The 17,980-nt window shown below is 44.5% G+C and overlaps 1 protein-coding gene across 1 annotated transcript in view; it reads right to left on the bottom strand.

The window, feature by feature from the left end:
• ANXA3 (annexin A3) overlaps positions 1-17,980 on the bottom strand; it is an 86,462-nt gene that overhangs the window by 4,958 nt on the left and 63,524 nt on the right. The window contains exons 9-11 of the mRNA XM_083177116.1: positions 16,474-16,567; positions 12,065-12,160; positions 3,307-3,365 (exon numbers count right to left, since the gene is read on the bottom strand). Coding sequence (XP_083033242.1) covers positions 3,307-3,365; positions 12,065-12,160; positions 16,474-16,567 — 249 coding nt within the window. The remainder of the gene's footprint in view (positions 1-3,306; positions 3,366-12,064; positions 12,161-16,473; positions 16,568-17,980) is intronic.

Here is a 17,980-nt window from a genome sequence, read left to right as displayed (position 1 = left end):
CTCACGGCCACGCCCCCTTCTCGCCGCTCGGCGGCCAGGACATTGAATCCCGACTGCCGAGCTCCAGGTGAGCAAAACGAGAACGGGACAGGGGCACGGTTACAGTCAATTCGGTTTATTTTAACTCACAATTATTTTATTTTTGATTCCATATTTTATTTACAGTCACTGGGCACAGCCATGGGGACCAGGTTCGCCCCGAGTTTCGCTAACCTATTTATGGGTAGGTTTGAGGAGGAACATGTATGGGGGCGCGATCTCGGGGAGAACCTGGTCCTCTATGGTAGATTTATTGATGATTTATTCTTTATTTGGGATGGGGATCACGATTCTGTTATTCACTTTACCAACAGTCTAAACAATAATTCTTTTGGTTTAAAATTCACTAGTAATTTTCACAAGGGTGAAAAAAAATTTGGGATATTGCCCTCACGGTCGAGGAAGGCCAGATACAAACAAAAACCTATGTAAAAGATGTTGATCAAAATCGATACCTCAATTATCAAAGTAGCCACTATAATAAGTGGAAGAACAACATCCCTAAAAGTCAATTCCTGCGAATAAAGAGAAATTGCTCTACTAATATAGCTTTTGAAGAACAGAGCAGTGCAATTTACAAATCGTTTCAAGAACAGGGATACCCCAAAGAAATTCTGAATGGAGCACTAGAAACAGTAAAAGAGATGAAAAGGGAGGAGCTACTGCAGGATAAAGAAGGAGAGAGGAAAGGAGGAATAACAACAAAAAGACATCAGGAAAGGGGGAAAAGAACGGTATTTGTAACAAAATATAATACCCAAGCAATGAAAATAAAAAATATAGTAAAAAAGAACTTATATCTTCTAAAAGCCGATGAGATCTTGAATAAAGTAGTAGATATAGGCCAGACTGTAGTATTCCGTAAATCTAAGAATTTGAAGAACAAAATAGCACCGAGTTTCTATAGGAAGGAAGGATTGGGTAACCCATCATCATGGTTGCCCGAAAAACCTGTAGGGTTCCATGTATGCGGAGGGGGGGAGGGGGGGGGCTGTTCCTCATGCGCAATTTGTGAAAAAAAATACCATAAAATTCTCTTCATATGTCTCGGGAGAAGTATTTAATATTAATGAATTATAAACTGTAAAACCAGTACAGTTTAATAACTATAAACTGTAAACCTGCAGTATGTGGGCCGCACCATTAGAAATCTTCATATCAGATTTATGGAGCATAAGCGTAATATAACAAAAATGAACAAGAGCAACAGTTTGTATAGACATATGGCGGGTTGCCAACGTGGGGATCTAAATGGGATTCGCATGATAGGTATAGAGCATATCAAAAACACTCCAAGGGGGGGAGATAGGTATGTCCAGCTATGCAGGAGGGAGGCATACTGGATTTTTTGCCTCAGAACTTTGAATCCGTTGGGCCTCAATGACAGCATTGAATTGAACAATGTATAGGAGAGATAGACACCATAGGTTCTCGTTCTGTGCATTTTTTTAATTCAATGAATTATATTCTTTGTGTCCTGTGTGGATTGAATTAATTGAAATCAAATTAAATTAATTATGCAACAAGTAGATAAATTATATAGATTGAATGATTAATTATTGACCTATAAGAATTTATGGGGATTACAGTTTACAAATTTGCTATAAATGAATTATCTGTATCCTGTGGATGGACGTAGTATGGATCATCGCCACCTAGTGGGGGGAACCTGAATCACTATAAAGAAATATATCACTGTCTATAAGCAAAACAAAAATATAAAGAATATTTTTTCATAAATCATGTATAAATAATACTATAAATGTATGTTGTCGTTATATGTTAAATGTTGTCTTATGTTGTATATGTTGAGGCTACACTGGTATATGAGGCACAGGATATCGGCATCACTTAAATAGCAGGCTTCTAAGTGGAAACAAAAAGAGAGAGAAAAAAACAGCTCCCAAAGTGAGGCTTGGAGCTGGATACATAGACGGCCAGTATATTGAAAATGAGGCTTGGAATATAAAATAAAGATGGCCGCGAGAGACTGATGATATGTGTTAACTGAAAACGAGGCTTGGAATACATTTAAAGATGGCCGCGAGAGACCATAAATATGCCCATCTGAAAGCGAGTCGTGGAGCGCAAACCCGGAAGTGCGGCTAAAACAACCCCCGCGAACGGGACTGCTATAAATAGCGCATCAGATATTAATGTCAGCACAACTGAGGAAGCCGCTGATAACAAGGCGGAGAAACGCGTTTTGTTGCTGACCACTGATTACCTGATCCAGATACCGCAATTCATCGCTGCTACTACAAGCCAGAGCAGCCGCTGTACATATTGGTGTTGCAGAGCCCTCATCACTTCTCCATACTCAGCAGGAGAGCACCTCTAATTATGCAGAGGAAACAGTGTATCCAAGAATATGGACACTAATTGAGCCGGACACACCATCTTTGAGATTCATCTCTCACAATTGTGCGGGACTGGTAAATATAAAGCCTTGCTTAAACAAAGTAATCAATTGATGCCTCTAATGACTCTCAATTCATCCAGCCTCATACCAGCCAAATATGCCTGAAAAAGCCTCTGTGTTAAATGTTGTATGTCATGTATGTCTGTTATGCAATTGCAATGAAAAATTTCTGAAGTGCACATATATGTATTATTATTATTGTGTTTTTTATTGTTTTAAATAAATTTTTTATATTGATATAAAAAATACTGTTCATTATTGTGCTGCACACCACTGCGCCCCCTGAAAGTACATGATAGTGTAAACTGCATGTCCTTATCCTTTTTCTAAATATATAAGAGATTGGTGTAGCCAGAGTCTCCTTTCACACCAGGCAGATGGAGTATAAATATATTGAGAGGCTAGGTCTATTTATTACATATTTGCAGAATCTTGTATGTCCATCTGAGCTGGAATCTCTGCTTGCTTGTGAAGACACTAATGTTGTTCTTCGATTGAGTTTCCTAAAGTATGATAATGTAGTGTCCTGGATTAGGGGGCTGCACTCTTTATACTGTAGTAAATAGAGATTATAGTTATGCGTTCCAAAGGCAGTTTATAACTCTATTGGGTCAGAATGCCTGTTATGTACAGCAGTAGTGTAGGACAATATAGAGGTCTTGATGTGGTGCATAACTGTGTGTCAGGCCAAAAAAGATGGATATACAGTATCTAATTTATTATAAATACAATTCTTATAATTGTATGTTGGACATGTTAGATATTAGCCAAAAATATGTCACTAAATCAGGCTCATGTAGCTACAGCTAATCAAAATAAACCAGTTACAATAAATCACTTAGTACCTTAATGGCTTTTTGTAACCTTTCAGCAAAGAAAGCAGGCGTATTCCTTGCACATTTCACTGCAAGAAAGAGAAAATGGTGCATTTGGTATAAAATACACATAAAGTATTTATAAACACTGCGCTCTGCCTGTGTGATGTCCTAAACTAAACTCAGGTGCTGCTTTTCCCTAAGGATATCCCGGTCCCTTGTTGGTTATAGTAAAAAAGTTTGGAATGGGAAAGCGCTATCCTGCTGATGTTGAAGGGGGTTTATGGTGTAGATGTGTAAAGAATTTTCAGAGTAGTACAGTGTAAAGGTAAAAAATCAATCTTTATTAAAGATACTATGTGTGAGCCAGACTCTGTTAAAGGGAAGGGGGGGGGGGGGGGGCGGTGGTTCTGGGCAATGGTAAGGCCTTATTACCCTAGGGGTAATGTGTTATCTTTTTAGGTATAAATGGTGTTTCTGTATACCTAAATGGGGTCCCCAATGTGTGGGAATCTTCCTGCACAAGTGTCGCCAGGGGAGAATTCCCAATGGGTTTTCAGAAAGTCTATCCTAGACTTCTTTAGCTACCGTAGGTCCTGAGCCCAGGACCTACGGCCTCTCCTGGCGATTTGTGTGGGAAGTAGAAAGTCTGAGTGTGACAGTCTGGCCTGGTGGAGTGTGCAGAGAGGTGCCTCTAGGACGGCTTCAGGCAATTCCTGCAGGAACCCCCTTACAATCACATAGGTGGGACACCTATGCCCTCTCTGCTGCTTCACTTTGTTCAATGTCAATAGTGTGCCTCACAGGTTACTGCTAGCGGCGTCCCGCATCGCAGTGTGTGTGCATTGTCACTCACAGTTTGTTGGGGCGTCTGTGGTAGCCGAGACCCGGAAGTCACGCACACACAGAAGGAGCAAGGAGAGCTCCGGGACCCACTCCAAACGGAGAAACCCCAGCCGGACATCTACCACAGACCCCCAACAAACTGTGAGTGGGTCCCGGAGCTCTCCTTGCTCCTTCTGTGTGTGCGTGACTTCCGGGTCTCGGCTACCACAGACGCCCCAACAAACTGTGAGTGACAATGCACACACACTGCGATGCGGGACGCCGCTAAGCAGTAACCTGTGAGGCACACTACGGACATTGAACAAAGTGAAGCAGCAGAGAGGGCATAGGTGTCCCACCTATGTGATTGTAAGGGGGTTCCTGCAGGAATCTCCTGAAGCCGTCCTAGAGGCACCTCTCTGCACACTCCACCAGGCCAGACTGTCACACTCAGACTTTCTAATTCCCACACAAATCTCCAGGAGAGGCCGTAGGTCCTGGGCTCAGGACCCACGGTAGTTAAAGAAGTCTAGGATAGACTTTCTGAAAACCCATTGGGAATTCTCCCCTGGCGACACTTGTGCAGGAAGATTCCCACACATTGGGGACCCCATTTAGGTGTACAGAAAAACCATTTATACCTAACAAGGTAACCCATTACCCCTAGGGTAATGAGGCCTTACCACCGCCACCCCCCCCCCCCCCCCCCCCTTTAACAGAGTCTGGCTCACACATAGTATCTTTAATAAAGATTCATTTTTTACCTTTACACTGTACTACTCTGAAAATTCTTTACACATCTACACCATTAACCCCCTTATAAAATACACATAAAACTAGTCACGCATATCCTTCTATTACCCACTATTATTAGATTACATTGACTGTGTACAATGGTTACTTAATAAAAGATCACAATATTCATAGAATTCACAAGGCAGCATAAACAGAAATGGAATAAATTGGTAGTGACCGCATTGCTATTTATGGCTTAATAGGCTAATGGTCACAGAACCCCTGCCAAAAAAAACACAAAACATATTTCTGAAAACAAAAGCAAGGATTATACTCACGATAATACCTTTTCTTCGGAATACTTCATGGCAGCCATTACATTGGGTTTATCCCCCTCTCTCTCCCAATTAGACAGGTAGTTTTTTTCTCCCCTAGGATCCAGCTCCTCCTCTTCCTCTGCTATATAACTGAGCACCTCCCCTTACACCATAGTCTTTTGAATGTCTCCGACCCGATCCTAGGGAAAAAACAGAAACAGGGAGGGCTAAAAAAATATGGGCTGCCATGAAGTATTCCGAAGAAAAGGTATTATCGTGAGTATAATCCTTGCTTTCTCCTTCATACTTCATGGCAGCCATTACATTGGGATGTACCAAAGCAGTAGGGCGGGATATACAATACCTCAAGCTAACGCTTGTCTCAGGACTTCGCTTCCAAAACGTGCCCCTGCCACATCCAGGGCATAATGCTTGGAAAACGTATGCAGAGACTTCCAAGTAGCCGCTTGACATATCTCTCTGGCCGATACGTTCGCCTCTCTCGCCCATGAAACCGCCATTGCCCTTGTTGAGTGTGCCTTGATACCCTCCGGGACTGGACGTCCTACTTTCTTGTAGGTAAAGGAAATAACTTCTTTAAGCCATCGTGAAATTGTCTGTTTCGCTGGAACGAATCCCTTCTTCGCACCTTGCGGAATCACAAACAAGTTCTCTGTCTGTCTGAATGAAGCAGATCTATCCAAATAAATTCTAATGGCTCTGACCACATCTAATGAATGCAAATTCTCTTCCTTTTTACTTGAAGGATTGGGAAAAAAACAAGGTAATATAATTTCTTGATTTAAATGAAAAAATGACACCACTTTTGGCAAAAAAGAATCTTTAGTCTTCAAAACTACTTTATCCGGGAATATCTTCAGATATTGCTCCTGAATGCACAGCGCCTGGAGCTCACTAACCCGTCTGGCTGAAGTGATCGCTACCAGGAACGCCACTTTCCATGTCAAAAACGTAAGGTTTGTTCTGTCCAACGGCTCAAATGGAGCCTCCATAAGTCCGTTTAGCACCAAGTTAAGATCCCATTGAGGAACCAAAGAGCGAATCCTTGGCCGGATCCTCTTGATGGCCTGACAGAACCTTTTTACTAGGGTATGATCTGCCAGCCTCTGGTCTAACAATACACTTAATGCTGAGATGTGCACTTTCAGGGTAGAAACTGCTACGCCCTTGTTGAAACCGTCACACAAAAACTGTAGAACATGAGAGATGGATGCATTTGGAAACTGAAATTTGCCTTTAGACCATTTAGCAAATATCCTCCAGACTCTGTAATAGATGGCTGACGAAACCTTTTTTCTAGCCTGAAGAAGTATTTCTATCACTTCTGGGGATAGGTGCTTCTCCCTTAGTTGCTGCCTCTCAATTTCCACACCGTCAACGACAAGTTCTGCGGGTCTTGGCATTTGATTGGTCCCTGAGACAGAAGGTCTGACGATACTGGCAGAAACAGAGGTCCGGCTACCGCCATGCTCTCTAGCATCGGGAACCAAGCCCTTCTGGCCCAATATGGAAGAACTATCAACACCTGACATCTCTCCGACCTGATTTTCCATAACACTCTGTGGATGAGAGAAAATGGTGGGAACACATAGGCCAGGGAATAGCTCCACTCCTGAGATAGGGCGTCGACTCCGCACGACCCGCGTGCTGGGTACCGTGAGAAGAACCGGGGAACCTTTTTGTTGACCGATGTTGCCATTAGGTCGATCTCTGGCATGCCGAAGTTTTCTACTATGAGCTGGAAGACTGACTGCTTTAGTTCCCATTCGCCTGGAATTAATGTATTGCGACTCAAGAAGTCTGCAGCTTGATTTTCTTCTCCTGGAATGTGCAAGGCTGTAATAGACAGAAGATTTACTTCGGCCCACGACATTATGTTCTCTACTTCCTCCAACAACACCCGACTTCTTGTGCCTCCTTGACAGTTGATGTAAGAGACTGTCGTGACATTGTCTGAGAACACCCGCACATGTGACCCCTTTATCTCGTCCGCGAAGAATTTTATCGCTTGCCACACTGCCCTCAACTCTCTGTGGTTTGAGGACCAGTTTTTTTCTTGCATTGGCCACCGTCCTTGGCACGATCTTCCTATCCCATGCGCCCCCCAGCCTGAGGCGCTGGCATCTGTAGTTCTCACCACGAATGACGGACTTTGGAGGGACCACCTTCTTTCTCTTAACAGATCGTATCCCCACCAATTCAGGGAGACCTTTACTGCGTTTGGAATCCTTATTGCTTGATCTAGTGGCGTATGATCTCGTGAGAACCTCAGGAGAAACCATTGCAGTGGCCTCATTCTCCATCTTGCCCAAGGCGTAACTTCTACTGCTGAAGCCATCATACCGAGCAAGCTCATTGCTGTTCTTAAGGGCACGCGGGGTTCGCTGTGAATAAGAGAAATCAGCTGCTGGACTTTCTCGCACCTTTTCTCTGAGAGCGCTATTTGGAAAGAGACGGTGTCTACCAGGATGCCTAAGAATTGAATCTTTCTTGACGGAGTGAGACGACTTTTTTCCCAGTTGATCATCCAGCCGTGTCTTTGAAGAAACTCGATGGTGTAGTCTCTTGCTAGTACACTCTCTTCTTCGGACTGCGCTGCTATCAGGATGTCGTCTAGATATGCCCACACCATCACTTTTTTCCTTCTTAGGCTTTCTATTAACACCACCAGAACCTTCGTGAAGACCCGGGGTGATGAGGTTAGCCCGAATGGCAGGCATGTAAACTGGAAATGTCTTTCTTTTATGGCAAACCTTAGATACTTTCTGTCGGCCGGAAAGATGGGAATATGAAAGTACGCATCCTTCAGGTCGATTGCCACCAGATAATCGCCCTTCCTGATTCCCATCAAGATTGACTTGGTTGTTTCTATATGAAACTTCTTTTTTCTTAGACGCTCGTTCAGACTCCTCAAGTCGAGGATGGTTCTGAACCCGCCTGAGGCCTTGTTTATAACAAACAACCGGGAGTAGTACCCCAGTCCTCTTTCTTTTAACGGAACTTCTTCGACTGCATTTGTGTCGATCAGATCCTGCACGCTTAATTTCAACACCTCTTTTTCCGTTTCTGATAGGGGAAGATTGGAACTTAAAAACTTTGCCCATTTCGGCTTTAACAGAAATTCTAACCGGTATCCTTGAGATACTATCTCTAGGACCCATTTGTCCGAGACGTTCTGCTCCCAGACGTGAGCAAATTCCAACAGTCTTCCTGCTACTGGAATCCGCTCCATGTCGCCTCTGGCGTCACTGCTTCTGGGTTGTACCAGAGCTTTCGCCTCTCTTTTTAATGTACTGGCGAAAAAACGCCCGTGACGTACCTGACGCATATTTTTCACGAAAAGGCCTGCCTGGTCTATATGACCTGGCCTGTCTAAATGATTGCCTGTTGGAGTAGGCATTAAATCTACCCCTCCTGTCCTGGGGTAACCTGACCGATTTACCCCCCGACATCCTCTGAATCATTTGGTCAAGCTTACTCCCAAAGAGAAAAGCCCCCTCATACGGAAGTGTAGCCAGTTTATTTTTGGAGTGTGAATCCGCCGACCATGACTTCAGCCAGAGCGCCCTTCTGGCTACTACTCCCGAAGTCAAAGACTTGGCTGAAAAATCCAACATGTCTAGCGATGCCTCACAGACATAATCTATGGCCATTTGTATCTGAGCCAGGCTCTTGCTCATATGATCTCGGGAGGTTTTATCCTGCATATCATCCTGCAGTGCCGCACACCATATGCGTAATGCTCGTGACAGAGAGGCTATGGCTACGCCTGCCTTCATGGACACAGAGGTAGATATATGCAAACGTTTCAGAGCACTCTCCATCCTCTTTTCCATAGGGTCCTTTAGAGAAGCACCGTCCTCTAACGGAATAGTCGTGCGGGTAGTAACCTCAGACACAGATGCATCAATTTTGGGCACATTGCTCCATTTAAAAAAATCCTCATCTTCCAAGGGAAACATTTTCTCAACCCTTTTAAAGGACCCCACACGTTTGTCCACATTATTCCACTCTTTTATCAGTATGTCCTTGACCACCTTGTGGACCGGAAAGCACCTGCCTTTCCTTGACCTGTCTTCAAAAAGAGTGTCCAACTCCGTTTTAACCGGTTGTTTATAATTCAAGGTCTTATATAGGTTTTTCAACACCACCTCTACTAGACCTAAATCAAACAAACGCTCGTCTTCAATCACTTCTCCAGATTCGGCCGTGGAACCACCTGTACCGTCATCAGAACCGGCCCCTACTGATCCAACATCATCGTCCACATCTAAACTGGTCTGAGACCTAGACCTCTTATTGCCAGAGTATTCCTTCTTAGAGACAAAATTCTTCTCCATCCACAGTTCTGAGATCTGGCTAGACACTGAAGCAGTTTCCTTCTTCTGAAGACAACCTTTGCACAATACATCCTCTCCAACAAATGACTTGTCACACTCAGGGCAAATCTTATCCAATCTCTTTTTTGCTGTCTTCTTTTTTGCCACAACAGGCACACTAAAACAGAAGAAAAGATGGACTAACTAACTGACTAACCAGCATAAAAAGCAGACCATAACCAGTCCTCACTGAGGACTTACCTGGGCAGCGGTGTATTCACATTAGGAGAGGCTTCCATACTGCAGCAGAGTTTGTCCACAGAAGTACCCACGCAGAAAGAAGCAGGAGCGCCTGTTACACCGGCCACCTTGTGGAACGCACGCGACCCGCAATGGAACGCAGGCCGCGTGCTGACGCGTCGCATATGCGTCACGTCCTCCCCGGCGCCTACCACATAGGACGCTGAATAAGGAAGCGCCATAAGCTTCCTGTCACTGGAACGCACGCGGTCTGCCCATGCAACGCAGACCGCGCGCCGGAAGCTCGCATCACTCCCTCCGGCGTCCGCTCTCCTTGTCTCAGGACTTCGCCATACCCGGAAACAGACGCCCGTCCTGGGAGAACACGCTGACGCCGCTGCACACCTCTCCTAGTGCTCTGGACTCACCCTAACTGCGCCATGGCTCCCGCCCTAAGGCTCTAGGTGAGTCCACATACCTCCTTCTTGACACCGGGTTATAGGCTCCGCCAACCCATCAAGTGAGCACAGACCCATGCCACCGGCTCCGGATCACACATATAGGGTAAGGCACCGCCACCCCTCGCTGCCAGGTCCTTAAACCATACTCTTTACTACACTAATCTAACTACCTGCTTACAGATAGAGGAGACAGGAAAAAAGACTATGGTGTAAGGGGAGGTGCTCAGTTATATAGCAGAGGAAGAGGAGGAGCTGGATCCTAGGGGAGAAAAAAACTACCTGTCTAATTGGGAGAGAGAGGGGGATAAACCCAATGTAATGGCTGCCATGAAGTATGAAGGAGAAAAAAGGGACATATATGAAAGGTATCAGCCGGAATCAATGGTGGGGGGCGCGCATAGGGGGATGAGATTATATATATATATATCTTGTGTTGCCTGACGAAGGGCTAATAAAGGCCCGAAAGCTTGCAGATACCTTGTCTGTGGTTGCCGTTATTTCTAAGACCGTGGGTGCTCGCATCTGGAGTTGCTGTAAGTTATTATTGCTGGAAGCACCGCGGCAGTTGCTGTGTTGAGGAGGGTGCCGGTCTATTGGACTTTGCTATATATATATATATATATATATATATATATATATATATATATATATAAAGAGGGAAGGTGTAGAGGTGCGCTCAGAAGATGGTTTCACCAGTCCACAATTGTAAAAGTAAAGATGTTTAATTGGTTTGTAAAATATCTATTTGAGAATTAGGTTATGTTTATTTTAGATACCAGAGTAGTCCGTATCCCCCTTCACAGTGCTTTGTAGCACTGTGAATATTTTTATTTAATTTTTTTGGAATTGGTATGGCTAAAATTCCTGGATTGCAGGAAGGACCTGCGCTGCTTCCTTATGTGTAGGGAGAATAGGTACAACCATAGTGTGTACGACCATACCATGGGGGGGGGGGGTGCTGACAAGAGGGGCAGGGCGTCCCTCTGTTAAGTGCCCTGGGCAATCAGAAGGTTTAATCTGGCCCTGGGTAGTGCACAGAAAAATGTAAGTGGATGCCCATCTCATGTAGAGATCGGCTTTCTTTTTTGTAATTTGCAATGGGGAAAAATGTCATTCCCCCATTAGGATATGGGTCCTGTATTCATAGCACTAGCCCCAAATCTAGGTGACCTTATTTTATACAGGATCTTCAGAACTGCTCTACCCATTGCAGATACGGCTTTATCTATTGCACCACTGCAATACGCATGAGAGGCTGACTATGTACAGATTGTGCTATTGGTGAGAGAATACGCTATACCAGATTCATTTAGTATTATTTATGCTGATATTACTGTAAGTAAGAAAATTACACTATGTAAAAGAAAATCTCCAAACAATAAGGTGGTGTGTTTTTATCCAATCTAAATGTAACTGCAGAGTGGATGAAGGTGTTATGCTTAGATGAAACTGACAAGAATTTGCCAAAAACTGACTTCAAAATTGGACAGAAAACTTTAATCCACGAAATAGAAAAAATATTAACAGTGTTATTTTAGGTGTTGTAGTCTATTTACTATGCCACAACATCTTCATCCAACCATTCTATGGCCCAGACATACAGTAATAGCCTCTGAGTTTGGTGGCTGTGCGGGATGCTGGCCAAATTGAGTTGTTGTTTTTTTTTCAAAGGGGCAATCATTTACAAAGCATGGTTTTGCTTTGTAAAGGATTGCCCCTTTAAATAAAACCTCCAAATTCAAACTTGGCGGCTATTACATCTGTCCCTATAATTCAGCAGTACTGCATTAGGTGGTCTCTGGTTTCTCAATGCCTGCATTTATGCAATTATGCCGGCCAGGTTTTTCTTCCTTTACATCTAAAGTCTTACCTATGGCAATCAGCAAGTCCTCCAGGTGACCAGAGATTTCCCCTTCTATGCTCTCTTCTATGTTTTTATTGCAGATGGTTTTGTAGTGATCAAACGCTGCAGATACAAAAGCAAGCATTGGCTTGAATGAAAATATTACAGTTTTCACCTTACTATGCCACCTAAAGACTTATGTTTCCTGCTTTGTTTTCTTTCACAAAATCAGCACTTTTTGAATTGGTTCTATTGTTCCTTACATGTATCCTTTATCAATTTCTTTGCTACATTTTTTTTTCAATAATGCATCTCCCACTATTCAATCCATACATTTAAATGAGTGAAAATAGACTAAGAAAAGAGGGTTTATTATTTACCAAGACAACCCATTAAACTAAGTAAATGCAGAATGCCACTCAGCATGTATTGCCTAAAGCAGGGCTGGGCAACACCGGCCCTCCAGATGTTTATGAACTATACATCCCAGCATGCCTTGCATCAGTTTCAGCATGGCCACATAGCAAAACTAATGCAAAGCATCCTGGGATGTGTAGTTCATCAACATCTGAAGGGCCGGTGTTGCCCAGCCCTGGCCTAAAGCCTGTATTCATTTAACAAGTAGTCCCGCTACAGCAGTGGTCAGGGAACTCGGTCCTCATTACCCCACACAGTGCATGTTTTGCAGGTCTCCTCACAGAACCACAAGTGAAATAATTAACTCCACCTGCGGACCTTATAAAATGTGTCTGAGTAATTAGTACACCTGTGCACCTGCTGGGTTACCAGCAAAACATGCACTGTGTGGGGTAATGAGGATCGAGTTCCTTGACCACTGCATTACAGTAACAATAACCGGTGATGGATTGATAGATCTACCGTGTCTAGATCTGGGGTAGCCAACTCCAGTCCTTGAGAGCTACCAAGAGTTCATGTTTTCCAGACCACTTAGCAGGTGCACCCTTTACTCACTGGCAAATTACAAAGATCCACAGGTAGAGATAATTGTTGGTAGCTCTCAAGGACTGGAGTTGGCTACCCCTGGTCTAGATAGACAGTCAGTAGGACAACAATAAAAGTCAACAAGCAATGGGTGGGCAGGCTCAAAAAAGTCGACACTTAAAAGGTCGATATGGTCAGAGGGTCGACAAACAAAAGGTCTACATGAGTATTTCACATTAGTGTCAATGCTGATACCGGTCGACATGTACCATCAATTAGTGTAACGCTTTGCTCACCATGCTTCAGGCACACTATTATAATCTAACTCTATGCCCACTTGGATAGTATAGTATGAACCAAGTCAGTCTAAAGCAAAAAAAAACTAGAAAACTCATGTCAACCTTGTGACCGTCGATCACGTTTCCTTCAACCTTACACTTGCATCTATCTTCCGTTAGATCTATCTTTAGGCGTCTATCTAGATGCATTTTACCATGAGTGGTTGACCACATAATTGTTGATCAAGACGCCATTGATCGCATATGACCACAAAGTATGGGTGTGTGGTCTATTTATACATACACAGATAGACCACATCATTTTATTAGTTTTTTTTTTTTTTTTTTTTTTTAAAAGGTCCTGCAAAACAATGTATTTTTTTTAAGGATCTGTTCATTTTAGTATAGAACTGAGTTACTGAAAATAATACAATAATAAAAGTCCATAATAAAAAGAAAATAATATACATTTGAAGGAATATAACAACAACAGAAACACATTCCCAAAGAGAACGATGGTTATGGAATGTTTCAGACATGAAATTAAAGTAATTAAAGTAAAGTAACAAGGGCAGGGACGGATTTAGGGGTGAGGGCGCCCGTAGGCACAAAAAGAATGTCCGCCCTCCTGCCTAATTTTTTATTGATTAGTTATAAGCCCTCATTTGATGATTTGCTAAGTAGGACAACTTACAGGGGCAGTATCTGCATGTCCTATCTACTGTATTTACACTCAATTCAAGATGGAACCTGGTGCAGTACAGTGGAAACATTTTGCAGTTACTGGTACATTTCAGGCTGACAGTACTATCACATGCATCCAAGTGCCTAATGGGAAATTCGGCACTGAACAGGGGGGGGGGGGGGGGGGGGCTGCATTATAGTAGGAGATATAAAAGGGCAGTCAGTCATCACTGGACCAAGAGCCAAATCAGGTCTAGGAGCACAAATCTGACTAGGTGAACTAGGATCAATGCTTGTCAAGGATAAGTCCTATAGAAGAGCCCATACTTAGTAAGACCACTGTCTACAGGACATCTTCAGGATCTGTATCATGTGCCTCATTTCCTATAAAAAGATGTGGTACTTGTGCAGTTTCACGGCGTCACCACGCGCACAGTCTGTTTGAAACTTGGCAGCTTGCCAGACTCTGTGCGCGTGCCGCTCTAGCTGTTCTCAGCGCAGCGCGTGCCTGCTTTACATATGTAATCTACGTTATCAGCGTAGCGCTGGGCAGCAGCAGCGCGCGCTGCCCAGCGCTGACAGGAAATGTTTCCTCTGATAAAGCTGTACTTTTAGACAGCGAAACGCGTCAGGATAAGGCATTTTGGCATCCACATTGCTACTACCATCACCACCTGGCCCAGACCAGCCGCCACCGGAGCTTACTTTGCTTACATCTTGCTCCGCAATAATATTTGGGAACTCCATACAAACCATCTGAAGTCTCCTGCAGTTACTGCTTTCCTTGCCAAGGATCAATTATCTTCAATTGGACACTTCCCTGCGGTAAATATATACCTACCTTACCTCCGGACATTTATCTGGAAAACACCTATGGCGGTGTACTAGGAATGGACCACCCTACCAAGTAGCTAAATAGGTGCCAAATCCTTTGCATATGTCTATTATTGTTGTTGTGCAATCTTTTAATTCTGTGTGTAATAAACCCTGTAATTTTTATCAAAATACTGTTTAGCGCTACTATCCTTCTCTTTTTTTAGCTGACAGGAAATAGACAGTCCTGCACACCGCTGACAACGGGGGCAAGTAAACTGGACACCCCGGCACACCGCTAACGTACAGGGCTTCTAAACTAGACACCCCGGCACACGCTAACATTTAGACGCTAAAGCGTCTAAATCCAGACTCCCTGGAAACCGATAAGAAGGGGGCATCTAAATTTAGACGCTAAAGCGTCTGAATTTAGTTGGATCTAGGGGTGCACTTTGCAAAACACTCTTAAACCTGTTCACAATGACACTAGTCGACGTAACCCCGAAGCGTGGCGAGCGCACGCGGTACGCGTCCGACCGACCTTTTCATACCCCCACTATCCACGTTGGCGTGGAGTTGATTTTATAAAGTGTGGCGAGCGCTGCGAGCCACCGAGCCCGAAGCGTGCCGAGCCCCCCAGATACTTCACAGGTATACGCGTCCGCTCGTCACGCTTCGGGCACGGTGGCTCGCTGCGCTCGCCACACTTTATAAATTCAACTCCACGCCAACGTGGATAGTGGGGGTATGAAAAGGTCGGTCGGACGCGTACCGCATCCGCTTGCCACGCTTCGGGGTGGCGTGGATAGTGGAATTAACAAGGTCGACAGCTGTTACGTCGACTAGTGTCATTGCGAACAGGTTTAAGAGTGTTTTGCACAGTGCACACATAGATCCAACTAAATTCAGACGCTTTAGCGTCTAAATTTAGATGCCCCCTTCTTATCGGTTTCCATGGAGTCTGGATTTAGACGCTTTAGCGTCTAAATTTTAGTGTGTGCCGGGTGCAGGGAGTCTGGATTTAGACGCTTTAGCGTCTAAATTTTAGCGTGTGCCGGGGTGTCTAGTTTAGAATCTCCGTACGTTAGCGGGGTGCCGGGGTGTCCAGTTTACATGCCCCCGTTGTCAGCGGTGTGCAGGACTATCTATTTCACTTTGGAACTACAAGTACCACAGTGACCTGTCAGCGCTGGGCAGCGCGCGCTGCTGCTGCCCAGCGCTATGCTGATAACGTAGATTACATATGTAAAGCAGCCACGTGCTGCGCTGAGAACAGCTAGAGCGGCACGCGCAGAGTTAAACACAGAGTCTGGCAAGCTGCCAAGTTTCAAACACAGACTGTGCGCGCGGTGGCGCCGTGAAACTACACAAGTACCAAAGATGTAACTCCAGACTTCAATGCAAGGAAAAATTGCTGGTCTATCATGATATAAGGTCATAAGCATAATAGACTTAACTGCACCCAAAACAGGGTGAGAGCATGGTGTCCAGTTACCCAAGATAGCAAAAAAAAAGCTATCATGGAAATCACAGTGAAGGTGGATTATAGCTGTTCTACCTGGGCCCAACTGACAAAATGATCACAATATGGACGATGGGGCACTACAAAGATGTTAATAAAAAAATGGAGTTAATAAAGTGTACTACAACCCAGAATTTAACATTCGCGCACTACATTTGAAACCATATGTATTTTTAAGTAAGAAAAATATGGCATACTTAGCCTAAGCTGTGGAAAACTTCTCAAACAAAGGACTTCAATAAATTTGTCTTCATCCGTCCCCCATTTTTTCTCCCCAGCATTGTACAAAATCTATATTAAAATAAAAGATGTTTATAACAGTAACTTTTTTTTTCCAATGTAAAAGTTGCATAACTTCATTAATGTATTAGTAGCACAACTAGTGCAGATACACGGGGGTGTGTCAGCTAGGCAGTGACAGGGCCCATATGATGTATCTAGAGGTGGTGGCTGCAGTGCAATCCAAATACTAAATAGAGAGCCACATAATCTGCCAGCCCAAACACTGCCAAACATCGCTGTTCAGAACTCACTGGTACCGGTACGGCTCTCTTAACTGAATTTTGGATTGCACTGCAACCCCACCTATGGGGCTTGCACTGCTGGGTTGCACCCTGTTTTATGAGTACTGGTAGGTAAGTCACATGCAGGGTTTAACTCCTGCCCACTGCACTGCCCCATTCAGTCATGCCAGATACATGCATTAGTAATCCCATATGCTTGAAGAGGATCCTAAAGGACATCTCTTGCTGTCCTTTGCGATGATAGGACATCAGGGTTTATGACCCAGCAGTCGTTCTTTTTGGAGGTTTGGCCACATATTAAAGCTTGCTGCTTCCTGACCATTGTTTGATCAGTTTCAATCCTCAGTTTGTATTACATGTGTTACACTGGATAGAAGGTGGAGAGATAGTTCATCCTATGTTAAAACACTGCCCGATCATCTATGCAAATGTCTGGTGTCTGATTGTGTGCCTCCAAAACACTGCCATCTACTGGCAGCGAGTGAAACTACATTTCTTTCTCTTTCACACATGCATAAACACAAAGGCAATCTCAAGGTACAGATGGGTCATTGTACATCCTTGCTGGCGGGTCGCCAGAACGTACGCGCTGGCGACCCGCCAGCAGCCTCGCCAGCGAGGAGACTGAGACGCGCGTGCGTCTCACGCGCACGCGCGTCTCAGTCTCCGTCGCTAGCGTGGCGGAAACCCTGTCCGTCTCCGCCTCAGGGAGACGGACGGGGTTAGGGGGGGGTTAGGGGGGATGCGGGCAGGCGGCGGGGACCCCGGGTTACCGCCGGCAAGCCGGCGGGGACCCGGGGAAACGTTTGGAAGCGCCGTCGGAAGGGGGCGTGCGCGCGCGCCCCCTTCTCACGATCGCCATGGCGCTGGCGGGGGATGGCGGCTGGCGACGCCAGCGCCATCCCCAGCAAAGATGGACCGTGACCCATCTGTAGCAGACTAGCTTTCGAAGCATTTGCTTTGAGCGGGTTTACTAGTATATAATATACGTGTACATGTTTGCTTGGTTACTATAATAGATATAAATATGTGTTTCCTAATATTAGTCCCCCTGTATCAGACTAACGTTTGATAAATAGGATTATTATGAGAGGAATCAGTGACAGGCGATTAGCATGCTAAGTGAGGAGAGCAGGCTGTATATATCATTATCACATGTCAATGCCTCAGAGCTGCAGGG

Source organism: Crinia signifera, chromosome 1 (assembly GCF_055691185.1).
Source record: "Crinia signifera chromosome 1, ASM5569118v1, whole genome shotgun sequence".
Taxonomy (NCBI): domain Eukaryota; kingdom Metazoa; phylum Chordata; class Amphibia; order Anura; family Myobatrachidae; genus Crinia; species Crinia signifera.
This window is presented reverse-complemented; position numbering and strand designations above follow the sequence as displayed.